Source organism: Podarcis erhardii (assembly GCF_964252035.2).
Source record: "Podarcis erhardii genome assembly, chromosome: 17".
Lineage (NCBI taxonomy): Eukaryota > Metazoa > Chordata > Lepidosauria > Squamata > Lacertidae > Podarcis > Podarcis erhardii.
In genome coordinates, this window is record NC_138515.1 from 11616501 (window position 1) to 11642663 (window position 26163).

A 26163-nucleotide genomic window follows, 5' to 3' on the forward strand; every position below is an offset into this window, starting at 1 on the left:
AATATTTTAATGTTGTAATTTAACCTTGCTTTTAAGTTGTATTCATTCAATTTGTTTTTATTATTGCTTGTTAGCTGCCCTGAGCCCGGCCTTGGCTGGGGAGGGCAGGGTATAAATAAAAATTATTTATATTTATATTTATTATTATTATTCTAAATTGCTTGTTTCAATTAATTTGCACAAGTGTGTACGTAGCAAGACAAGCAGCTCACTGCATTACAGCTCCAAACCCCCGACCCTTGGCTGTGCTGCTGATGGGAGTTGGAGTCCAGTGATATGTGGAGGGGGCGCTGGTGGCTATTCCTGCAACAGACAAGCAGAACCGTCCTGGAGCATGCAGATACCTGGTGCTTCTGCCTCCGTTTCCGCTCCTGTTCGATCTTCTGCTGCTTCTCCAGCTTCTCCGTCATCCGCGCTTCCCGCAAAGTCTGGCGCTTGCTGCGTTTGTAGGCCTTCGAGTTCAGCGCCGTCTCCAGCGTCGTGTCGCGGCGCATGCAAGCCACCACCTCTTGCCTGAGCTGGAAGCCAGAAGGACAGACCTTAGCAGCAAATCATCTCCACCAGCAAAACTCGTTTTTTAAAGAACTGTCTCCTTCCCTTCCCTTTTTTTATTTTAAATTTTTATTCATACTTTTCAGATTCACACATTTCACTGATTTCACCACCATTCTGACATTTCAAAACTTAGCTTCCTTCCCCCTCTTTCTGCGGTTCCTTGACTTTGTTTTTAATATCCTCTGCATATCCAAATTAGCTTAATTTGCTCATTTATTCATCTTATTTAAATATACACTCTTATGAAACCGCAGGTTATTACAATAATCCTGTCAACATTTTTATCTGTTTCGTTTATCTGTAAATATTCAATAAACCCTTTCCATTATTTTATTAAAAGTCTGTTATCTTGATTTCTTATTCTTCTGGCAAGTTTTGCCATTTCTGCATATTTCCTTTCACCTATAAGCTTTTTTTGGTAGTACGTCTAAATCTGGCTGGATTCCTCAAATGCCAGATCCCTGTTTTCTTGGTCAAGTTCACCAATATAGTTAGAGTCTGAGAAATTGTCAGACTAGTAATTAATTTTAAAAAGGAATCATTCACTCTGCTCCGGGATTTATATACGAGATAGCAACGCACTCCGAAAACACTTTGCTTTCAAAGACTTTACATATGACTTTTATTCTCACTTTTTCGTTATTGCACTGCTATGCTGTTGTCGTCATGCTGTTCTGCAAGAAGGAAAAGTCAACTGAAATGATTCTTATAAAGAAGAGTTAGCATCTAGAATCTAGCAGGATGTCGGCAGAGCACAGCAGGCAGAAGATTGATTTTGGAAGCAGAATTTCTAGGTTCAAATCTCTTTTCAGCTATCGCTCATTCGATGATCTAAAGATGGAAAAGTCACTCATCCAAAGACTAGCCTAGGTGGGGCTGGGTGGGCATCAGATAGCAATTAAGATTAGGGATCTTGAGTGCTACAGAAAGCACAATAACAACTTGACGGTGGTTAATTATTACTGATAACAATGCACACGGGGCAAATTAAACTTAATTCCCATGTACTCACAGGGAGGCTACTAGCATGATCTCCTCATCGACACCCCCCTCCCCACTCCCAGTGCTGCTCCAGACTATTATTACAATTAATTTATCCATCACCTTCTCTAACATAACAATCTTATTGAAAGTATTTTGACGTGTTAAACACTAACATTCAAACTCATTGGTAGGAAAATGCAAAACACTATAGAAGAGAAAAAGAGGGAAAAAGAACAGAAAAACAGTAACTATAAAGACATTTGTGCTGTATATATCTTCTCATTAGGGACACGGGTGGCGCTGTGGGTTAAACCACAGAGCCTAGGGATTGCCGATTGGAAGGTCGGCAGTTCGAATCCCCGCAACGGGGTGAGCTCCCGTTGCTCGGTCCCTGCTCCTGCCAACCTAGCAGTTCGAAAGCACGTCAAGTGCAAGTAGATAAATAGGTACCGCTCTGGCGGGAAGGTAAACGGCGTTTCCATGCACTGCTCTGGTTTGCCAGAAGCGGCTTAGTCATGCTGGCCACATGACCCGGAAGCTGTACACCGGCTCCCTCGGTCAGTAAAGCAAGATGAGCGCCGCAGCCCTAGAGCAATCTGTGACTGGACCTAACGGTCAGGGGTGCCTTTACCTATCTTCTCATTTATCCACACATAGAAAGGCAGACCCCTTGCTCTCACCAGGGTGCCCCCATTCCCCCCCTGAGAAATTCTTCCCACCCTCCTTTTCTTGCAGGCACCTCCCACTGCCAACTGTCCCCTTCCTGAAAGCGTCCTTCTCAATCCATCCGAAAGGAATCCTAAAGTTCTCAATCCCCTTCTCAACCGGAAGTCAAGTGTTCCGGTTTGCGAACTTTTTTCTGAAGCCGATTGTGCTCCATTTTGAGTGTTATGCTTCCGACTTGAGCACCACACTTCCGTTTTGAGTGTTACGCTGAGTGTTTTTGCTATATATTTTGCGTGTTTGCGACTGTGTGGAACCCAGTTCAGCTACTGATTGTGTGACAGCAGTACATTGTTTATCGCTTTCATTTTATGGATCAATGGTCTCGTTAGAGAGTGAAATTCATGTTAAATTGCTGTTTTAGGGGCTGTCTTTAAAAGTCTGGAACAGATTAATCCATTTTGCATTGGGAAAGCGCCCCTTGGTTTTGGAACGGACTTCTGGAACAGATAAAAGTTTGAGAACCAAGGTACTACTGTATTTGTCAACTACAGTGGTACCACAGAAGTTGAATGGAATCCGTTCCGGAAGTCCGTTTGACTTCCAAAGCGTTTGGAAACTGAGGTGCAGCTTCTGATTGGCTGCAGGAACACGTCGGACATTTGGGTTCCAAAGAACGTTCGCAAAGCGGAACACTCACTTCCGGGTCTGCAGCGTTCTGGAGCCAAAACGTTCGAGTCGCAAGGCGTTTGGGATCGAAGGTACGACTGTACAACCAAAAAAGCTTCCTTTCAGGGAAATTTGTTACCTGGCGCTGGAAATTCAGTAGCCTGAGTGCCTTCAGCTCCACCGTGGCTTTAGTTCGCAGGTCTGGGGGCAAAGAGCCAGGCAAGTTTTCCAATTCCTGAATTCTGTGAGCAATCCGTGCCTGAAGTCTAAACAGGGAAGGACACAGGACAGGGGATTAGAAGAGAAAGAGATTAATTTGCCCATTGCAGGTGCATTTCACATTCTCTTGACCTTGCTAGATCTGCGATCCCATCCTCCGTTACTTGCAAATAAATCCAACCGCATCTCGCGGGACTTTACTCTCTGCAAACACGCGTAGGATTGGGGGCTCCACTGTTGTTACCGCTAATGAAATGCAAGTACGTACACTCTTGAAAGACGCAGCACTTTCAAACGCTGTTATTTATATCTAAAATAATTAGACTACGAATCCCTGGAGAACTACCCATTTATCTGAAAAGCCTTTGAACTGCACATTATGTGTCTGTTAAGCTTAAGGTAAGAAATGAACAGAGAAAATCCTCTGAAATTTTCCAAAAGGCCAAGAGTTTCCTCACACTGTTGAGGAAGACATTTGAGGCATAAGCAGGGCTCAAAACGAGAGAGAAAAGGATTTAGATTCCAGCCAACCTGGGCTCCATTTCAAAGCAGCCTCAATTTCACCCACGGAAAATTTTTGCAATGGTTTTTAAGTCCACCTGGAAAGAAGGGGGTGGGTAGCATCCCAGGGTGTGGACACACAAATACACACCCTTTTTTATTTATTTTTTGTCAGAAGACTGTCAGCTGCCAATCATGGCGATTCACCGGCATGCCATTCAAATACAGTGGTGCCCCGCAAGACGAATGCCTCGCAAGACGAAAAACCCGCTAGACGAAAGGGTTTTCCGTTTTTCGATGCGCTTCGCAAGACGAATTTCCCTATGGGCTTGCTTCGCAAGAAGAAAGCCCATAGGGAAATCTCTGGGGACCTCTTTTAAATGCTGGCGGTGGGGAGCAAAGCCTTTCCCCCCCCCTCCGGCCTTCAGAAGAGGTCCAGGAAGGCCGGCGGGGGCCAAAAGGCTTTGCTCCCCACCGCCAGCATTTTAAAAGCGGTCCGGGATAGCAGGGAAGCGCTTCCCGCTATCCCGGACGGCTTTTGAAGGCAGGCGGGGGGGAGCAAAGACTTTCGCCCCCCGCCGGCCTTCAGAAGAGGTCCTGGACCTCTTCTGAAGGCTGGCGGGGGGCGAAAGTCTTTGCTCCCCCCCGCCTGCCTTCCTGGGGGCTTTAAAATCGCCCCGGGACAGCGGAGAAGTCCTCTGCTGTCCCGGGTTTTTTTAAAATGCTGGGGGTGGAAAGAAAAGCCCTTGCCCCCCCCCCCCAGCCTTCAGAAGAGGTCGGGGGACAGACTGTCCCCGGACCTGGTCTGAAGGCGGTTTCCATAGGAACGCATTGATTGATTTTCAATGCATTCCTATGGGAAACCGTGCTTCGCAAGACGAAAAACTCGCAAGACGAAAAAACTTGCGGAACGAATTAATTTCGTCTTGCGAGGCACCACTGTACCAATAAATTCACCCCCTTGTGTGCCGTTAAATCTCTTTATCGCAGCGCAAAGAGGGAAGAATTAATGCTAATGGTGTTAATAGAGGAGTTGGCAGCCCAGGGATGAAAAGTTGTTAACTAAGCGCAACGTTAAGAGCGGTGTCAGTCTGGCACCAGAAAGGGAGGCTGAAAGAGGCAGCGCTTCTGAGAGCCAAGTGGGTCCTAACGTTGCGGAGGACCCTCCTTGTGCTTTCAGGCCAGGGAACAGAGCCAAGCGCCAGCAGAAGCCAGAGGGACCTGGGGAGGGAAGCAGGACGGGCCCCAGAAATTCTGAACAAACGGGATCCCCGGCAAAGTGATCAATGTCACCGTGACTTTGTCCCCTTTATCTTAATAAAGACTGGCCGCCTTACCTGGCAGGTAAAATGAAGAAAGCAACACCTGAAAATCAACTGAAACCCACACGTCTATCTAAGGGTAGAGACCAGTAGAACCGAATTGTAGATGCTGTCATTAATTTATCGCAAACTTATTCTTGGCTTTGCTTAAAACTGAACTAAAAGTCTCATAACTGAACAATCAATCAATCAATCAATCAATGCAACAGCCAAATGGCTTTCACATAAATTAAAAGGAAAAATGTTTTGGGGGCTGTTTTTTAAAATATAAATTCCTATTAGGAATGCCCTGCGTACGGAATTGTAATTAACACTCTACTTTTAAAGGCTTTGTGGCAGCCACATATTCTACAATCATTGCATCAAATGCCGAAATAATGCTCCCTGCCTAATCCTGGGAACAGATTAAAAAGGCTGCCCTTGCATTCAGAGGGAAACAGTGAAGGCTCTTAAGTCGTTCAATCATAAGGAAGGGCCAAAGACGGAAGCAATTTCTTGAAGCTGCCATTTGCAAAACGCTCAGGGGATTTAATCTAACCCTGTCCAAAATATGTTTAATTAATCTCCACAGTGCAGTTACTTGTCTTCATCCATGCAGAAAGCGAATTTCGGACTGGAGCCGGAGATGCAGATCTTCTTGCAAAAGGGCAGAAGCCCCTGGAACCGAGGGAGAACAGTCACAAGCATCGCCGTGAAGGACGGTGAGGTTTTTTTTGGACCGGGGGCCATGCAGCAGGACTGAAGACTCCGGGGTAGCAAAGAGCTTTCTGGCAGGGATACTTTCGTCAGATGATAAAAGGAATCCATCCGACATAATCCACTGTGCTCATAATTTCAGGACAATAGCGGGCATAATTTTTTTTATGAGCTCTGAGAAGGAAAGAAGCTTTGCACATAGTGGAGTGACACTAAATTGCACTGTGCATTATTAGTTTTACAAGACTTATTCATTAAGATTAAAGCAGCACTTAATTTTTCTTCTAAGTGTTAAAGAGAGCTTTGTAAGAATTACGGCATGAATTTATTGCGCTGGCCCAGTTTCAAACAGCAAAATAAGCTGAGCTGTTCTCGACATAAATGTTAAGGTTTTGTAGAGATTTTTCAAAAGACAAGAGTTTCACTATAGTCTTTGTTGGTCAAAGGAGGGTATAATCGCGTTTTGGAGCAATCTCTTGTTATGCAGAAAGAATTCAAGAGAGACATCAAGTATAGCCATACTATGACAAATATCAGAAAAACTCTTTTCAGGGTGAGCTGAAACTTTTCAGAGACAGTTTTAAGGGCAGAAGGCACCATCAATGGCACTTCACTGAACCTTTTTCTTCGTCATCATCCGCAGATCTCAGGATGGTTCACAATTTAAAGCATTAGCACAAAACATTCTCCAGCCAGCTTCTGGAGCCTTCACTCAGAGCACGCAGGTTTCTCTTAAGTAGTAGTAGTAGTAGTAATAATAATATTTTTTTACTTATACCCCGCCCTCCCCAGCCAAGACCGGACTCAGGGCAGATAACAACCAATAATAAAAACAAGTTGATTAAAACACATTTTAAAAGATTAAGATACAACATTAAAACATTAAGGTGCAATCTCTTCATAGGAGGAGAAAGGAAAAAGAAAGAGTGGGAGGGAATCAAACTGATTCCAAGCCAAAGGCCAGGTGGAACAACTCTGTCTTACAGGCCCTGCGGAAAGAAATCAGATCCTGCAGGGCCCTGGTCTCATGAGGCAGAGCGTTCCACCAGGCCGGAGCCAGTGTTGAGAAGGCCCTGGCTCTGGTTGTGGCTAATCTAACTTCCTTAGGGCCCGGGACCTCTAGGGTGTTGCTATATATGGACCTTAAGGTCCTCCGTGGGGCATACCGGGAGAGGCGGTCCCGTAGGTACGAGGGTCCTAGGCTGTGATGTAGCCTCAGAGAAGGTGGCGATGTGAGAACCCCAATTCTTAACAGAGATTGATGAAATCCCAAATAATACTGGGAGCCAAGGAACCTGTGTTGCAGCAGCATAATCCTGGGTATGACCAGGTTTGGCGTGGCTGCAATGTCGCGCCAGTCAGCTGGTCTGTGGGCTGTGGTCAGCTGGTCTTCTCGCGCCCCAATGCCCCACTGACCCTTTGTGATCTTGCAAAGAAAAAGCGACCAGAGATACCGTCAAGGCGACCAGAGCCTAGATTTAAGGTGCCGTTTGGCTCCCAGATTTTACATCTCGGTTTCCGACGCTACTTCTGGTCAGGTTGGCAGTACAGACGAGGATTGACAGATGGCCCCCCTTTATCTCCTCGCGCGTAGTTTTGGCTTTTGGTGATGTATTATAGAGATCTGACGGAAACAAATGAGGTATTTGAACCAAACCTGGGGCTGGGGGTGCACTTCATGAGGGAAATTTGCATCAATTGGAACCACCACCAGCCTCAAGGGAGCAGAGGTGCCCTTCTTCTATGCCCAAAGAATCTTCCAGAAGGAGACACACGTTCCTTCGTAGTTTTCCCTCTGTCCACTGGGTGCAGGAAAATTCTGGAAAATGGCTCTGCAGAGGTGAAAAAACACCTTCTACACAACTCTCAGAAAACGCACAAGCCTCGTCATACCCTCCCTCAAGTCAGCTGGTGCCTATTTGGGCAACACCACACAATTTCCGGGACGAGTCGCCACCCTTCCCCAAAGTTACACACCACGAGTGTGACGTTGTTTTCATACAGCAGGCATGTCCAACTGGTAGATTGCGGGGTGTTCCTGCTAGATCTTTGGTCCCTCAGTGATGTGTCCCCCCCCCCAAAGGGGAAAAACAACAACTGTGGCTTCCTTAAAAAAGCCCAACAACTTTGCCTTTCCCTAAAATGCTCAACAACTTTGGTCCATCCAACGACAATGGGTAGATCACTGCCAGTTTTTTTTCTAATGTGAATAGACTGCAGTCTATTGGGAGTTGGACGTCCCTGTCATACTTATTGTTGTTTAGTCGTGTCCGACTCTTCGTGACCCCATGGACCAGAGCACGCCAGGCACTCCTGTCTTCCATTGCCTCCCGCAGTTTGGTCAAACTCATGTTGGTAGCTTCGAGAACACTGTCCAACCATCTCGCCCTCTGTCGTCCCCTTCTCCTTGTGCCCTCCATCTTTCCCAACATCAGGGTCTTTTCCAGGAAGTCTTCTCTTCTCATGAGGTGGCCAAAGTATTGGAGTCTCAGCTTCAGGATCTGTCCTTCCAGTGAACACTCAGAGCTGATTTCCTTCAGAATGGATAGGTTTGATCTTCTTGCAGTTCATGGGACTCTCAAGAGTCTCCTCCAGCACCAGAATTCAAAAGCATCAATTTTTTGGCGATCAGCCTTCTTTATGGTCCAGCTCTCACTTCCATACATCACTACTGGGGAAACCATAGCTTTGACTTTACGGACCTTTGTTGGCAAAGTGATGTCTCTGCTTTTTATGATCCTTCATGGATCACTGCCTTGCCGTGGCGAAGGGGCTTGAATAGCTCAGAGAAGCTGTGAGCTCTGCCGTGCAGGGCCACCCAAGATGGACAGGTCATAGTGGAGAGTTTTGACCAAACGTGATCCACCTGGAGCAGGAACCAGCAAGCCACTCCAGTATCCCTGACAAGAAACTCCATGGACAAAGACAACCCTGTCATACAGCAATTGCTAAATATTTATTTTTAAAAAATAAATCACAAATTGTACTGAAACACCTTCTGCCTCTCCGGCTGGTTCTTACCTATATTCCCGCTCTTGGAGGATTTCCACAGGGTCCAGCCCCTGGGGCTTTTGGATGGGGCTGATGCGGTTCTGTTTCTGTTGCAGCTGGACGATGGGAGAAGGCTGGCCGGCCGCGGGCGGAGGAACTGAAGGGCCTGGCATGACAGCCACCGGCTGGGCAGGGGCGGGTGCCGGAGAAGGTCTTCCGCTGGGGGACGGGACAGGGAGCTTCTGAGGGGTGCTGGGAACATTCATCTCTGGCCCTTGTCCTGAAAAATAAGGTGGCACCAATATTCATAAACCTGGACCAAAAGGAGCTAAACAAAAAGTTATCTATCCTTTTGGATAAGGTCAACACAATAGGATCTTGAACGCCTTAGCTCCCGAACGATCGAAACCCGGAAGTGATTGTTCCGGTTTTTGAACTTTCTTTTGGAAACCGAATGTCCGACGGGGCTTCCGATTGGCTGCAGGACCTTCCTGCAGCCAATCAGAAGCTGCGCTTTGGTTTCTGAACGTTTTGGAAGTCGAATGGACTTCCGGAGTGGATTCCATTCAACTTTCAAGGTACGACTGTATGCCAAACAATGACACTTCTCCACACTCGCTTCCATGTATACCAACAGAAGCATTACTACGGTTAATAATAAAAATTTATTTATATCCCACCCTCCCCGGCCAGGGCCTGGCTCAGGACGACTAACACCAAATATAAATTACAATATAACGTAATAGAAAAACAACAACAAACAAACAGTTAATTAAAATACAGCCTCATTTTAGTAGCAGCCCATAAATCAGGACCATAAAGGGAGGAAACATTGGATATTAACAATCGGCTGAATCTAGGTGCACCACAATCCAATTCCTGACACATGAAATATTCCATTATAAAGCAAATTTTGCCCAGTCATGTGAGCAGATGATGCGTAACCCTCTTTTCATAACCCCAAGGGATGGTTCACATGTAACAGGCCAGCGCTCTCTTCTCTCCCTGGGCAGCCCCACCGCATCCAAACTGGCTAACTATGATTGCAGACCAGAACTGGTAACCCGCTTTAAAGCGTTACTTCCGGTTTTGGTTTGGAGAACGAGCGCAAAGCCCAATTTTCCCATTCAGATGCAACAGCACACCGTGGTCTCCCCAACTCAGGAAATCAAAGTATGTGAGGAGAAGGAAGCCTCATACCAGATCATGGTTTGGTGATAATCTCTAAACCAGCCCCGAGACTTATTTGGCTTTTTTAAAAAATCAGGATTAATCTCTAGAGTTTGAAAGTTCTAAAATAGTTTGTGGGCTTTATTTTGCATTCATTAATTATAAAAGTCCATGTTATGTGCCCACTGGGACGGGTTTGCTTTTGTGGTCCTGTGATATCCTACAAGTTAATTCCTATTAGGAGCATGGACACCAGTGCTGCAATATGCACACAGCCCTGTATGCAGAGATGAGAGAAACCAAAGCTACGTCTAAACAAAAAAAAACTGAATGCATCAAGCAAAAAAACTGAATGCATCAATAAAGCAGTGAACTTGGCTGCATTTGAGATAGTACAGCTGTGTCTGTTATGATAAATGAAAATGTTGGCATTTACCAGTAATTCTCAACATATAAGGTCAAGGGTAAAGACCAGAAGATGCTGCTATTTACTAATATGCCTGAGAAGCTAATTTAATGCTTCAACTCTCCATGAAATTCCATCCCTGTTCCCATCCTTTTATCAATAAAAGATTGCCTTTCCCAGGAAATGTCAAAACGAAACTCGCCAAAATTTCTCACTTTTATCAGTTACCTCACATTACCAAACTTTCATTCTCATTTCTATCGTTCACCAAGGAAAACATCGCGCTTTTAAAATGACTTAATGGAATTGTCCCAATAGTCCAACGTCAATAAAAACCATTACAGTCCAATAATATTTACTTTGCTATAAATTGGTACCTTGGTTCTCAAATGTCTTGGTACTCAAACAACTTGGAACTCAAACACTGCAAACCAAGAAGTAAGTGTTGCAGTTTGCAAACTTTTTTCGGAAACCAAACATGCTCCGTTTTGAGTGACACACTTCCATTTTGAGTGTTACGCTGAGGTCTGTCTGTTTCTGCTATTTATTTTGAGCTTTTGATTTTGAGGCTCTTTTTTTGGTTTGTTTTCGTGGTTGTGTGGAACCCAGTTCAGCTACTGGTTGATTGGTTGATTGTGTGATTGCAGTACACTGATTATTGCTTTCATTTAATGGATCCATGGTTTCATTAGTAAAATTCATGTTAAATTGCTGTTTTAGGGGTTGTTTTTAGAAGTCTGGAATGGATTGATCCGTTTTGCATGACTTTCTATGGGAAAGCGCGCCTTGGTTTTGGAACGGACTTCCGGAACGGATTAAGTTTGAGAACCAAGGGACCACTGTATAGCAAAGGAGTTGTGTGGGTTATTTTAAGAAAAGGACTGACTAACCCAACATTATTCTTTTTCTCAACTCTCTCTCTCTGTTATGTCAATGTTCTAGATATAAAAGAGCTGCCGACATCGTTCTTTCTTTTTTACCTTCTGGCCAGGTTTTGGGGGCCATGGCAGCCGTGTGCGCTGGCATTCCTGAGGCAGCTCCTGGTCCAGCTGGGAGGGGGGCATTGGCATGTGCTGCAAAAACTGCAAAAAGATGGTTTTCCTTCCATTAGAATGGACCACAGCAAAGCAGGTTCCAGTAGCTTTTGCACCTCCGTCAGGAGTTGCAGTGAATTCCGTGACGGGCACACACAGAGAGTTCAAACCCCATCGCAGAGAGCATGTAAGCAATTCTCACGCAGTTAGATTTTGTGGGGTCAGCCTGAAGCTGGAGGAAAGAGAAAACTGAGGCCTCTTGCACACTGTAAAATGCAGGTCTGCAATAGCCACATAATGGCCAAGAGGTTCAGGTTCTACAAAAGGGAGTTATTCCAGAGTTGGAAAAGAGGTATCCTGACGGTGCTGGGATATTGCAGCAGGACCTAGCTCTCTGTCACACATCGAAAGTGGGGAAGAAATTCAGGACAGAGCAGCAAATACAGGTACTTGATTGGCCAGGGAATTCCCCAGATATCAATCCCATGGATAATTTGTAGGCTATATGCAAAAGTCGCCTCCGTGCTGTAGACTGTACAACTATGGAGAAGCTCAATCAGATGCAGATTCAAGTGTGGTACAGGCATCCGAAAATCAACAGGGACTGTTCAAAACTAGTAGACTCCATGCCAAACCGTGTTCAAACGCTGCTTAAAAATAGCAGAGGTAATATCCGTTACTAACGTACGTGTGTGTGAGTTTTGTACATGTATAGGTGAGTTTTGTGCAATAAACTACTGTGCTAATAAATTCATTGTTGGTTTCAACTGCAGTATTTTTCGCTCTGTAAGATGCACCAGACCATAAGATGCACCTAGTTTTTGGAGGAGGAAAACAAGAGAGAAAAAATATTCTGAATCTCAGAAGCCAGAGCAGCAAGAGGGATCGCTGCGCAGTGAAAGCAGCAATCCCTCTTCTTGTTCTGGCTTCTGGGATAGCTGCGCAGCCTGCATTCGCTACATAAGACGCACACACATTTCCCCTTACTTTTCAGGAGGGGAAAAGTGCATCTTATAGAGCGAAAAATACGGTGATTTGCACAAGGGTGACTGTAGAGGAAGCCGACCGAGCCCGGCAGTTTTACCCGTTGGCTTGTAAAGAGTCTGTTGCTGCTGAATCCCGGGCAGAGTCCTCTTCCCCTGGACGGCAAGCTGGAGGTTTTCGGGCAGCGGCTGACCCCTGGCCAGCATCTTGTAGGCTAGAATCTGCGCCCGGAGTTGGTGCAGCTGAACCGGGCTGAAGGGCGAAGGTCCCCGGCTGGGCTGGCTCATAGTTTGTGGGTCTCCTGGCATCGTGGGTCCCGGCTGGCTTGGGGGCATTTGGGGCGGGGTGGGACCCCCTCCGGACATGGGGCTGGAGACATGCTCGGGGGCCGGTCCCAAGGGCGACGGGTGGGGAGACATGTAGCCTGGAAGAAGCGAAAGAGAAATTAGCGCCGTCATTTCCTGAAAAATGTAAGAGGCTTTCCTTGCGGCAGAGTGGCTCAGCTTAATTAGGAAACAAGGATCACTGGGGGCGGGGGGGGGGGGGAGACAATAAGCCAAAGAGTAACTTGCCACTCACAGCCACAGTATTTCCCTCTAGTAGTTTGGTAAACGAGCTGGATTGATTTATTTATAGGATTCTTTTTTTAAAAAAAAAAACTTTATTAAACTTTTAAAAAACCACAAAATCAAAATTATCCGTAACAGATAAACACCAAAGAATTGTCAATATCCATTATACTTTATCACAGTCTTCTTCTAGTTCCACGGACTTCCCGCCAACTCCATCTAGCTTTAAATGTGTATTTATCTAGCTCACTGTTTGTGTCTGTTTAAAATAATTGCTTAGCCAAGATATTGTACTTTCTTAAATCTTTCTTAAATCTGTTCTTAAAGCTATTCAAAGGCTGCCACAGATTTTATAGTGTTGCAGTCTTTCATGTAACTTTTAAATAAACCCCGTTTATTGAAAATACTTGATCTGCGTGGTCTCTTATTCTTCCCGATAGCGTAGCCAGTTCTGCGTACGCCATTAGTTTTTGTTGCCACTCCAATTTTGAGGGTATTTTTTCTCCTTTCCAATTTGATGCTATTAGAATTCTCGCAGCCGCTGTCGCATATAGGAATAATTCCCTTATACTTTTTGTGATATCAGAACCCAGTATCCCAAGGAGAGCCTCTGGGTTTATTTTGTTTGTAAACATGATCTTATGCATTTTTTTAACCTCAATATTTCATCTATTTATAGGATTCATAGCCCACCTTTCAATGAATGTATTTTGCCAAGTCAGCTTTCCCAAAAAGCATATACAACAAAAACCAATTGGGTATTCCCATTTTAAGAGCCTATAAGACATTTATGATATACTACCTAAATCAGCTGCACGTGCGTCGTTGAGCAAACTTATGATTATGGTGTGCAAACCAATTAGGACAGAGTTTCCACTTTCCCACAGCTCTGTGGGTTCACAGGGCATGCACACAGTACAAAGAAGGTTCTTGGTTTCCAACAGATTAAAGTCACAGATACCAACATAAAACAAAACAATTAAGATGTAATATGCAGAGCGTTTTAGTCTCATCAACCTAAAGGTCCTAGGTTTTAAACCCCAGGAGTCTCAGAGTCTCCTATGCTTGCTTCCGTATTCTTAAAGTACAGTGGTACCTTGTTTCTCAAATGCCTTGGTTCCCAAAGGCCAAAAACCCAGAAGTAAGTGTTTCGGTTTTCAAACGTTTTTCGGAAGCCGAACGTCCGATGTGGCTGTCAGGAATTGTTTCCAAGCTGCGCCTTGGTTTTCGAGCATTTCAGAAGTCAAATGGACTTCCGGAACGGATTAAGTTCGAGGACCACTGTATTTGGCGCTTTTGGTTTTGCTATCTTTTTTTATTTTGATTTATTTTGAGGCTTTTTTGATTCATTTGTTTTTGTGACTGTGAGGAACCCAGTTCAGCTGACTGACTGTGTGACTGCAGAAATGGATAAAAGCCCCCCATCCAAACAATGACTATCATCAGAGTAAGTAAGAAAATAAATTAATTTTAATTCTCGTCATCTACAATACTGTCTTATTTTAGAGAACAGTACCTTGATTATTGCTTTCATTTTACGGATCAATGGTCTCGTTAGAGAGTAAAATTCATGTTGAATTGCTGTTTTGGGGTTGTTTTCAGAAGTCTGGAATGGATTAATCCATTCTGCATGACTTCCTATGGGAAGGCGTGCCTTGGTTTTGGAATGCTTTGGTTTTGGAACAGAATTCTGGAACGGGGCTGTTGTCTAGACATGCTCAAATGCATGTCCCATGCTCAGTTCAGAGAAACAAGGTGCACCATCAGAATCAAAGGAGACAGGCAAAAACACTCAAACATAGTGCAGTATAGGGTCTGGCAGAGGGGCGGTTTAGGGAGTGTCTTGGGGGCCAGACAAAAAAGATTGGACGGCCACATTTAGCCCCTGCCCCAAATGTAAGGGGATGTTTAAAGGTAAAGGGACCCCTGACCATTAGGTCCAGTTGTGGCTGACTCTGGGGTTGCGGCGCTCATCTCGCTTTATTGGCCGAGGGAGCCGGTGTACAGCTTCCAGGTCATGTGGCCAGCATGACTAAGCCGCTTCTGGCAAATCAGAGCAGCGCACGGAAACGCTGTTTACCTATCCACCGGAGCGGTACCTATTTATCTACTTGCACTTTGACGTGCTTTTGAACTGCTAGGTTGGCATGAGCAGGGACCGAGCAACGGGAGCTCACCCCGTCGCGGGGATTCGAACCGCCAACCTTCTGATTGGCAAGTCCTAGGCTCTGTGGTTTAACCCACAGCGCCACCCGCGTCCCGTAAGGGGGTGTTTAGATGTCCCCAAATTTAATGGGCTAGCCTGGCTATCTATGTATCTATCGCGCCACACTGTTCTCCACTTTCACAATACTATTCCAGGCCCTAAGTAACAGGAGCCCCCGCCCAGGACACAACCTGGGGGAAAGCTTTTGCAACGTAAGCATGCAACAATATGTCAGGCCAGAACGAGGTTTTACGCTGTAACCGTCTCGAAGCGTGAATACATGTTGTTTGCTTAGGGCCTGGCGCTCAAATGAATGCAACTCCTTCTAAAGGCCGCCGCATTTTCCTTTTTAATAGGAACAGAACGAAAAGCAGGCAGCCCAGCATCAATAGGAGGAGGATATATAAATATCCCTCTGATTGCAACGTTCGTGTTTTCAAAAGGGGACACGGGGAAGCAGCCTGCAGAGTTTGGCGGCATAATAGCGTTCCGAAATAAGTAACTCCCTTTCTGTTCAGCTGAGCTTCTGGAATGCCAGGCAACTGTTTAAATTGCAGAGTGTTTGCAAGCCTTATCTAAATACCGAAACCATCCCGAGCGCTCAGTTTCAACCGTGAATTCCTTGGGGAAGGGACCCCCGAACGATGTGCTTCTGCCGCTGCTCATTTGTTTTCAGAAACTACCAGAGATTAACCGTATTTTATGCTTACCTTCTGTTCTCAGAGCTTAGCTGCGCAGCATATGCCGCGACGAGAACGTTTGACCTTTCCGAGGCCTGCCCTGCCCTCCGTAAGCAGCGGGAAAAATGCGGCTGCATGTGTCAGCCAAGGGAATGCAAGGAGAAGCCCCCAGGAAGGAAGGCGGCGGGGGTGGCAAAGGAAAGGGAGATGCAAATCGCGAAGGGGAGGATATATCCCGCGCACAAGGTGTGCACAATGCTAAACCCTAGGCAGGTTGCACCAATTTCACATCATGTATTTGGTCCGGCGGGACGCGGGTGGCGCTGTGGGTTAAACCACAGAGCCTAGGACTTGCTGATCAGAAGGTCGGCGGTTCGAATCCCCGCGACGGGGTGAGCTCCCATTGCTCGGTCCCTGCTCCTGCCAACCTAGCAGTTCGAAAGTACATCAAAGTGAAAGTAGATAAATAGGTACCGCTCTGGCGGGAAGGTAAACGGTGTTTCCGTGTGCTGCTCTGGTTCACCAGAAGTGGCTTAGTCATGCTGGCCACATGACCCGGAAGCTGTCTGCGGACAAACGCCAGCTCCCTCGGCCTATATAGTTCTGTTGCCTTCGCTCTGGTGACCTCAAGGTTAGATTGCTGCAATGCGTTATACGCAGGGCTGCCTCTGAAGACTGTTTGGAAACTTCAGCTGGTGCAGAATTCAGCAGCCAGGTTGCAAGACGGTCTAAGCTTATTACACCGATCGTGGTCCAACTGCACCGGCTACCGATTAGTTTCTGGGCCCAATTCAAAGTGCTGGTTTTGACCTCTGAAGCCTTAAATGGCTCAGGACCACAATACCGCCTCTTTCCAGATGAACATACCCGGACCCTGAGATCATCATCTGATGCCTCTCTTTGGATGTCCCCTCCTCAATTGGTCCAGAGGGTGGCAACACAAGAATGGGGCCTTCTCTGCAGTGGCTCCCCATCTGTGGAATGCTCTCCCCAGGGAAGTTCGCCTGGTGCCTTCATTATACACCTTTAGGCACCAGGCAACAACGTTCCTTTTTAACCAGGCCTTGGGCTGATTGACATCCAATGCCCTTTTAAAATGTGGCTCTTTTGGAGGGGGTTATGGCGTTGTTATTTTTATTAGGTATTTTGTGGTTTTATATCTTGATTTTATTCTGTGAAGCGCCCTGAGACCCCCGGGTATAGGGCAGTGTATAAATTCTAATAATAATAATAGTTCCTTTCCAATGAACTCTGAATAAACGCAAACAAACTCCAATGCTACAGACTCATCCAACCCAAAATCCCTGCATCGCGGTGGGGCTGGACTAGATGATCACTGTGGTCCCTTTGAAGCTCTACAAGCCTCTGATTCTATGAGCTAAGCAAGAATTTAATCGACGTAACAGAGAGTTCCTTCCTAGGAAGCCATTGCCGGAGGGCTAAAAATGCTGGCAGCCAAAGCTTTGGTCTGGATAGGTCATCAGTCTGATATTATATAGAAAGCTGCCTTTTCCAGTCCAGATCACAGGCCCACCTACAGCTGAGTATTGTCTGCACTGGCTGGCAGCAGCTGGCCAGGATTTGAGACACAGTCTTTCCCAACCCTAGCCAGATATGCTGGGATTTGAACCTGCGACCTTCTGCAGGCAAGCCATGCTTTCTGTCTGCTTTCTCTGCATGCAAACATGGGGCTCTGCCTTCGTTCTCCAGCCCAGATATTTGCCCTTCTGGGATCTTATCCAAACCCAAAACAAAGGTGGAAGGTATAGGAGCCCATGCCAGGGCTCACCATGGCAGGACAGGCATGGGGGGAAATTAGCTGACTATGTTTTGGTTGGAACAGCTGAGGCTGCAACTAAAAGAGGCATCGTGAATCCAGAAAAATCACAAGGAAAAGTGCTACCAGGCCCTCTTGTGGCAATTGAGACAGGCTCCAAAGGCAAAGATGGGACACAGGTGGTGCTGTGGGTTAAACCACAGAGCCTAGGACTTGCCGATCAGAAGGTCGGCAGTTCAAATCCCCGCGACGGGGTGAGCTTCCGTTGCTCGGTCCCTGCTTCTGCCAACCTAGCAGTTCGAAAGCACATCAAAGTGCAAGTAGATAAATAGGTACCGCTCCGGCAGGAAGGTAAACTGCGTTTCCATGCGCTGCTCTGGTTCGCCAGAAGCGGCTTAGTCATGCTGGTCACATGACCCGGAAGCTGTACGCCGGCTCCCTCGGCCAATAAAGCGAGATGAGCGCCGCAACCCCAGAGTCGGTCACGACTGGACCTAATGGTCAGGGGTCCCTTTACCCTTTACCAAAGGCAAAGAGGGAGAGACTTGGCCAGTTAGCGAGAAAGTTGGAAAGAAGCTTCTGCCACCAGAGGATCGCAGAGCCAGAGTTGGACTGGGTGACAAGGGCGATTTCATATTTAGAGATAGGGATATCCTTGGGAAAACAGATGGACAGGACTGTTCATCTCACTGCATTAAGTTTCCATTCCACAAACAGTTCTCACGTGGTTTTGTTCCACCGTGTGAATTATTTCTTGATTTTCTAATAAATACAGATCCTCCAAAACACGAAAACACACCCAATGAAAGCAAAAAATACAGTGGTACCTCTGGTTGCGGACACGATCCGTTCCGGAGCTCCGACCAGATCCGCAATCCGAGGTGCCTGTTCTGCGCACACACACGGCGCGGTAGAGCACTTCTGCGCACGTGGCAAAAACTCAGAAATACACTTCCATGTTCCGAAGTTTACATAATTGGAGTTACGAACGTACCCTTAAACTTGCTTTCCTTGCAATTCTTTTTGAGCCTAAACTTTTAGGAAGGAGTGCCTCTCCGGGGGAAAGTTTATTCAGCTCTTTATTACAGCTTCAAAAGCCTTTTATAAATAAATAAAGGCAGAAAGACAAGCACCACCAAAATAACCAGCAAGAATCTGACAACCAAGGGCACAAGGCACCCTGCCCAAATTAGCGAGCAGCTTCACAGATCTTAAGAGCGACCTCAAATATATTGCCAGCCCTATGGAAAACCCACCTTGGCTGTGCTGATCCCTTGGGCTCTGGGGCGGCCCCATGCCAGGGTGAGGGGGCCTCATGCTTGCTGTCTTCATGGCGCTGTTGTGCAGGTCTTCCACCATTCCTTTCTCATGCAAACCATCAATGGGCTGTAAACAGATGAAAAACATGCATACGTTTCTGGAGTGCTCCATCATTTCATAAAAATGGGTCTCTAGACGTACACACACAAAATAGCATTAAAATCAGGTCAACTGGGGTTGCCATATGTCTGGATTTTCCCAGACATACCGGGAACAGAGGTGGGCAGCAAAGTCCAGGTGGAAATTGGGAAAATCTGGACATATGGCAGCCCATGGCAGCAGTGCAGTTTTCACATCAAAATAGCTCCAAAGTGGCATTTTTAAAGCGATTTTGCCCCCAAAGCTCAACAACTTTACTGTCCATGTTTTTTCACTGTTTGAAATATTGCAACCCTAGGTCAACATCTAAAACACAATGCTAAAAAGACCAAGAAAACTGAAGACTCAAGGAGCTCCGATGGCATCAAATGAACACGGTGAGAGTTGTACGCAATACAGCACCCATCTTTTCTGAAACTGTCCCTTTACGATTCAAGCGTGTTTGACTTTTCTCATTCCGAACCTAACTTAGAGCAGCTTCAAAAGCCATTCACTGAACTCCAAGACTTCTTGAGAGCCCTGTCGTGGTGTGTTGGGCCAAAAGTGCTGCTACGATAATCTCCTGCTCTTTGGCAGCAGCCAAGCAAATGGCAGGGACCACAAAGACCACTCCCATTATTATTATTATTATTATTATTATTATTATTATACCCCACCCATCCGGCTGGGTTTCCCCAGCTGCTCTGGGCGGCTCCCAACAGAATTAAAAGCACAATAAAACATCAAACATTAAAAACTTCCCTAAACAGGGCTGCCTTCAGATGTCTTCTAAAAGTCAGGTAGTTGTTTATTTCCTTGACATCTGGTGGGAGGGCGTTTCACAGGGCGGGTGCCACCACCAAGAAGGCCCTCTGCTCTCCATAACCCGGAAACAGACGCAAGGAGCTCAGAAGAAGAGGAGATGTGTTGTCTGGGGTGCTCTGAGCAGCAACTGCCGCCCCAGAACACCCCCAAGACCATCTGAATGTGAATATTCAATGGTAGGAACCAGCCCTTCCTATGGGGCAGGAGGAAGGAGAAGCAGAAAAACCTCACGGAGCTCTTGAAGCACCCAACACCAGCAAAAAACTGAATTTGTGAAGCAAGAAAGAGACTCAGACTCAGCCAAGGGAGGAAGAGAGAGGGGGGGAGGAGGTATCTGAGCAATGAGAATGAAACTCATGGAAGGCAACTGGATTCATCCAGGGGAGAAAGAGATCGCCATGCGGGGACATGATGAGATCCACACGGGAGGGAGGGGAGCGGGGAAAACAGAGCAAAGTCCATGCAAAGGAAACCTGGAAATTGCAAGCCTGGAGGTTTTGTTGTTGTTGTTTTTTTTTTAAAAAAAAGAACAGCAAAAACATCAGCGCAGGAGGAAATAGAAGATTTACTTCCCTTGCCAGCTGCAAATGCAGAGCACTAGGGAGCCGTTATTTAAAGGGAAAGGAGCAGTCAGCAGCTGCTTTCCGGAGAAAAAGGGGCAGCGCACAGACTTGCGCATGTGTGCACACACACACACTCCCCGTCCCCTTGCACACACACACACAAACACACACACAGCTGCTGCGCTCCCATCTCTGGCTCTCTGCCCAGCCAAGGCCATGTCCAGGCCTCCAAGTGCTGAGAGCGATGGAGAGAAAGCGAGAGAAGCTGGGAGGAAAATCAGAACTCTGCTACAAAAGGAAAGAATAAATGATTCCAGATTTGGGGAGGTGGGAAGAGCTGCGAGACAACGCAACAAGTTTTTGCATGGCCAGAAGTTTTCCTTTATACCCAACGGCATTTTTGAACTAATCTGCCCGAGAGGAGGAACTCCATTTCTTCCTTTCTCTCGAAGGCACAGCGTTCCCGATAAAACAACAACAGCCACTGCTATCCCTAATAGCACATAATTAAACCTACAGCACTAGAAATTCTCAGTTTTGGGAAGGGCAGTTTGTTAGTGTTGAAAAAGGACCAGAGCTATCCTGAAAACGATGCCCTTGGCACAAGCAGCCTTTCTTAAGATGGAGATGTCTGCCAAGGCGGAACAAGGCGTTTCGAAGTCACGGGACCGTGGAAAAGCAGTTGGAGTTGCACCGAAAATGGCCTTTTTGCTGTGGGCAGAAGATGCTTCAGAGCAGGTGGGCTGAGGTCCAAGAAGGGAGTTTCCTCCCTATGGCATTTATGGGTCCAGAATGTTCCATGGCAGTTGGCAGATCCGTTAAGAATGGGAAAGCAGGAAGCAGGTGAGGAAGGCCGGGCAAGATGCTCCCAGGACACACCTTAAGGCAGATTTGTCGCCAACCAACCAGGTGTCATCATTATTATATTAGTATTCGCATTATTTCAATCAATTTATATACCACCCTTTATCAAAAGCTCCCAGGGCGGTGTACTACGTTAAAAACACATTACAGAACATCAATGATAAAAACATAGTCAAAAGCATACTGACAGACAGACAAATCATTAATAATAATAGTCATTTCCCCCACACTTTTACAGGCCACAGATTATTTAATGGATGAAAAGTAAAGGGAAATGTTTTTGCCTGGCGCCTAAAGGCATGTAATGATGGCGCCAGGCAAACCTCTCTGGGGAGAGTGTTTCAAAACTGGGGAGCCACCACAGAAAAGGCCCCGCCCTCTTGTTGCCACCCTCCAAACCTCTCTGGGAGTGGGGGACATAGACAAATGGAGGGTCTGGGTCAGTTCACATGGTAAGAGGCGATCCTTGAGGCATTGAGGTCCTGAGCCGTGTAGGGCTTTAAAGTTCTCAAAACCTTAACCTGAAGAACTAAGTTAACTGATCTCTACGTGGCCTTTCATGCAATGCGATCTTTCCCCTTCAGGAGGTGATACTGCAGCCCAATTATTCTTGGGGTACTTTTTGTTCCCGGGGCTGTGCCAAATTCACAAGAAATGGAGGGATACAAATCAGAGTAGGAACTTGAAAATATACAAGTCCCTTTAAACACAGTTTGTATCACACGCGCTCCAAATAACATGACCAAGCAACAGCAACCCCTATACCAAAAGGAGGTTAGCTCAGAAACAAAACTTGCAACGAGCCACTTCTAAAGTATAAATCCTTTACTTTTGGTCATGAAGAAAGAGAAAACCACTAACCTCCCATCATTCATGAGCCCCAAGGCAAATAAACTCTTGTTTGCATGAGAGTAAAGCTGCCCAGGAGCTCTGCCCAGGCACGTTTACACAGAAGTAAAGGTAAAGGGACCCCTGACCATTAGGTCCAGTCGTGGCCGACTCTGGGGTTGCGGCGCTTATCTCGCTTTATCGGCCAAGGGAGCCGGCATACAGCTTCCGGGTCCTGTGGCAAGCAGGACTAAACTGCTTCTGGCGAACCAGAGCAGCGCACGGAAACACCGCTTACCTTCCCGCTGGAGCGGTACCTATTTATCTACTTGCACTCTGACATGCTTTCAAACTGCTAGGTTGGCAGGAGCAGGGACCAAGCATCAGGAGCTCACCCCGTTGCGGGGATTCGAACCGCCGACCTTCTGATTGGCAAGTCCTAGGCTCTGTGGTTTAACCCACAGCGCCACCCACGTCCCTTACACAGAAGTAAGCCCCAGCAATTTCAGGGGAACTTGCTTCCATGTAACTCACTCAGGATCGGGGTGTAAGGTGCTAGCTCAACATTGCCAGCTGAGTCTACAAAAATTAAGAACCTCAAAAGTTATGCTATCCCTCCCATAACAGAATCTGCCATTTGTGATGCATTTCCATTTGGGAAAACGTTGAAAATATTCCACCTGTAAGCTTCCCTCTTTTATTGCACGGATGTGGCCTTACAAGAGTCGCACCAAGATCAAGTAGCCATTTACAAGCCTGAGTAAGGACACAGCGTGATTTCTAATGCCTGGATCCTGTATTTACTACCCAGATCCAGTGATTTCAATAAAAACGCCATTCCCAATAGGTGGTGTTCAAGCTTCAGGACAGCATCCAAAATATACTGCTTTGGTTTCCAAACTGCCATCCTTCTTCAAAAGGAAACTGGCAGCGCCACCTTAGACATGGCTACTCAGAGGTAAGTCCCGTTGTCTTCGATGCTACTAAACGCCCTGGTAAGTAAATGGATATAGGATAGCAGAAACCTAAGTCAAAACTGTTTGCCATAACTGCAGCATTCAGTTCATGCGCTACAGAAGAGCTGCTCAGTTGCAGGAGTCAAATGCATTTCCGTATCACAGGATCACCATCTGCCCTTTTGTTGTTCAGTCATTTAGTCGTGTCCGACTCTTCGTGACCCCATGGACCAGAGCATGCCAGGCACTCCTGTCTTCCACTGCCTCCCACAGTTTGGTCAGACTCATGTTTGTAGCTTTGAGAACACTGTCCAACCATCTCGTCCTCTGTCGTCCCCTTCTCCTTGTGCCCTCAATCTTTCCCAACATCAGGGTCTTTTCCAGGGAGTCTTCTCTTCTCATGAGGTGGCCGAAGTATTGGAGCCTCAGCTTCACGATCTGTCTTTCCAGTGAGCACTCAGGGCTGATTTCCTTCAGAATGGATACGTTTGATCTTCTTGCAGTTCATGGGACTCTCAGGAGTCTCCTCCAGCACCATAATTCAAAGCATCAATTCTTCGGCGATCAGTCTTCTTTATGGTCCAGGTCTCACTTCCATACATCACTACTGGGAAAACCATGGCTTTAACTATACGGACCTTTGTTGGCAAGGTGATGTCTCTGCTTTTACTTAGATAATATAAAGCTTATGATTATTCTGGAACACAAAGGCACAGCCACTGCTTTTTAGCCTTGTCCAGTCTGCAGCTAAATGCAAAAGGAGTGCAGGGCTTTGGCACTTTTAATAAAGTTATCTATTTTATGTAACATAAAACTCCAAGATACAGTGGTGCCTCGCAAGACGAAATTAATCCGTTCTGCAATTCTCTTCGTCTAGCGGTTTTTTCGTTGACGGCTTAGCGGATTAGCGCTATTAGCGGCTTTTAGCAGCTTTTCTGATCAGCTGATAAGCGGCTTAGCGGCTTAGAAAAAGGGGGGGGGGAGAAAAGAAAAACGCAGGAACTCGCAAGACATTTTCGTCTTGCGAAGGAAGCCCATAGGGAAATTTGTTTTGCGAAGCGCCTCCAAAACGGAAAACCCTTTCGTCTAGCGGGTTTTCCGTCTTGCGAGGCATTCGTCTTGCGGGGCACCACTGTACATTGTCAAAAGCTTTCTCTGCATCAATAAACATTAACATTACTTTACAGCTCTTTCTTGCTTCTAACTTTTCCAAAATATCCACAACATTTCTAATGTTGTCTTTCATATGTGTTCCAGGCAGAAATCCTGCCTGGTCTTTATTAATATACTCAGATAAAACCTTCTTTAGCCTGTTGGCCAGTATATTTGCAAAACTTTTGTAATCCATATTGAGTAGGGAGATTGGTCTGTAGCTTTTAACATTGGATCTATCTTGACCCTGTTTAGAAATCAGGGTAATATAAGCTTGCTTCCAGGTTTCAGATGCTTTGCCCCCTCGCAAAATTGAGTTAGATACTTCTACCAGAGGTTGGATGAGCCAGTCTTACAATGTCTTATAATATTTTGCTGATAGACCATCAGGTCCTGGGCTCTTGGGGCTTTGGCACTTTTAATAGCTGTGCGAAAGAGGGGATTTCAGCCACCAATGTTTGCCGTGCAAACGATCCTACTGATGTCAGACATGCACAAAAACTACTGCCCGTATTTTGTTAGCTAAAAACTGGAAAACCCAAGAATCACCAACGATAATGGCAGATGAAGATGATGGACTGTTCGGAGCTAGCCGACCTAACCGGAAAAGTCCGTGACCAGGAGGAGGAGTATCAGGAAGAGCGGATTAAATTTAATGATTATCTAGCTAAATTTGTTAAGTCAAATTAACTGAAAACAGCTTGCAGATATTTAATTGGCTTAGGATTTTATTTATGTTAAGTGATGAATTAATATGTTTACTTCCATAAGGTGAAGATTTAAGGATGTTAATGTCTAAGTTAAATTTTATAAGAATTGGGATTTGGAAAACCATTAAAAGGACATGCAATGAAATTCAACCAAGGGGAAGCGAGGAAGTCACCTAACAAAGTTACTAAGTTTAATTTTCAATAAGGCTATGATTTATGTTTGTTTGTCTTATGTGTTTGTTTATAATATTGTGAAAACTAATAAAAAAATTTGAAGAAAAAAAAAAAGATGTGCACAACATAGGAAAAAATTGAAAATGCCTACTTTGTGCATGGGGTGCATTCCTTCTGGCGGGTAATCGTTTGGCCCCATAGCGGACATGGGATGCGGAACGCTTGGAGGTCCAGGACTCGGCCCCATCATGCTGTGCACCGAACTGGGCGAGGGACCTGGTCCTGGGCTGGGACCCAGTATGGGTCCGGGAGAGAGCCCTGGCCCCGGGGAAGGTCCGGGGTGAGGCATGGCGCCGGGATCTGTCGGAGTAGCCATCTGCTCTCTACCTCGCTTTCAGTCCACGGTCCGGCTGCAGGGAGAGAAACACAATGTGAAGGTCAGTTGTCCACAGCCAAGTAACGATGCAAAGCATAAATTAGAACAGAACTTATGGAAATAATTGCAGTTATTGCCTCACTTCCTAAAGGGCCGTGAATATATAATAATAATAATAATAATAATAATAATAATAGGGTTTCCAGCCAGAAACTTTTAAACAAACCAGACTTGTTAAGATAAAAATCGCACGTTTTCTTTTAAATTGGGAGTTTTGCACAGAAGGACAGTTTAAGGATAGAGTATATAAATTGATATAAATGATAAAAGACAAATGCGCATTCCAGAGAAAGGAACCGGACGCTATCTGTGAAGGACAGCACAGATCCTTAACCCTGGCTTTGAAAACTCATTCTGATGGTGCAGAATAACGAATCTAAACTCTGAGGATGCTGAGCTTGAGCCAACCAAGCACTACTCAGAGTAAACTAGCAGAAGTGAATGGGCCTCAGCAAATGTCCATTCATTTCAATGGGAACAAAAAGGCACAGGTTCTTGGACTTCTGGTCATCAACAGTTTATTAGGGCCATGGGAGTATCTCTGAGACAAGAGTTCTCTGCTACAAGAATGCTTTGCTTGCATTTGGAATACAGATACCGATTTTGACGAGGGTTAAGAATCTGATCTGTTTATATCGCGACCAATGATGGAGACGTCTCCTAAATACATCAAGCCAACACTTCCTCACAGAAGCACCAAAGCATGTCTCTCTTTTTCTGCCCACATGGATTTCAGTGGGCCTACTGTAAGATACAACCCATTATATTAAAATGTATTATTATTATTTATTGGATTTATTGAATTTATCGTCCTACACCCCAAAGGTCTCA

The 26163-nt window shown here is 45.9% G+C and overlaps 1 protein-coding gene across 5 annotated transcripts in view; it reads right to left on the reverse strand.

The window, feature by feature from the left end:
* Window positions 1-26163, reverse strand: part of SMARCA2 (SWI/SNF related BAF chromatin remodeling complex subunit ATPase 2) — a 131689-nt gene that overhangs the window by 93137 nt on the left and 12389 nt on the right. For 3 of the 5 annotated variants that reach the window (XM_081844760.1, XM_081844761.1, XM_081844759.1), the window contains exons 2-8: window positions 25048-25306; window positions 18683-18812; window positions 12295-12618; window positions 11157-11258; window positions 8631-8880; window positions 3011-3137; window positions 345-518 (exon numbers count right to left, since the gene is read on the reverse strand). In XM_081844760.1, coding sequence (XP_081700886.1) covers window positions 345-518; window positions 3011-3137; window positions 8631-8880; window positions 11157-11258; window positions 12295-12618; window positions 18683-18812; window positions 25048-25272 — 1332 coding nt within the window. In that variant the 5' untranslated portion in view covers window positions 25273-25306. Of the gene's footprint in view, window positions 1-344; window positions 519-3010; window positions 3138-8630; window positions 8881-11156; window positions 11259-12294; window positions 12619-18682; window positions 18813-20906; window positions 21003-25047; window positions 25307-26163 lie in introns of those variants that run through there. The other 2 variants (XM_081844763.1, XM_081844762.1) reach the window with 2 other exon arrangements.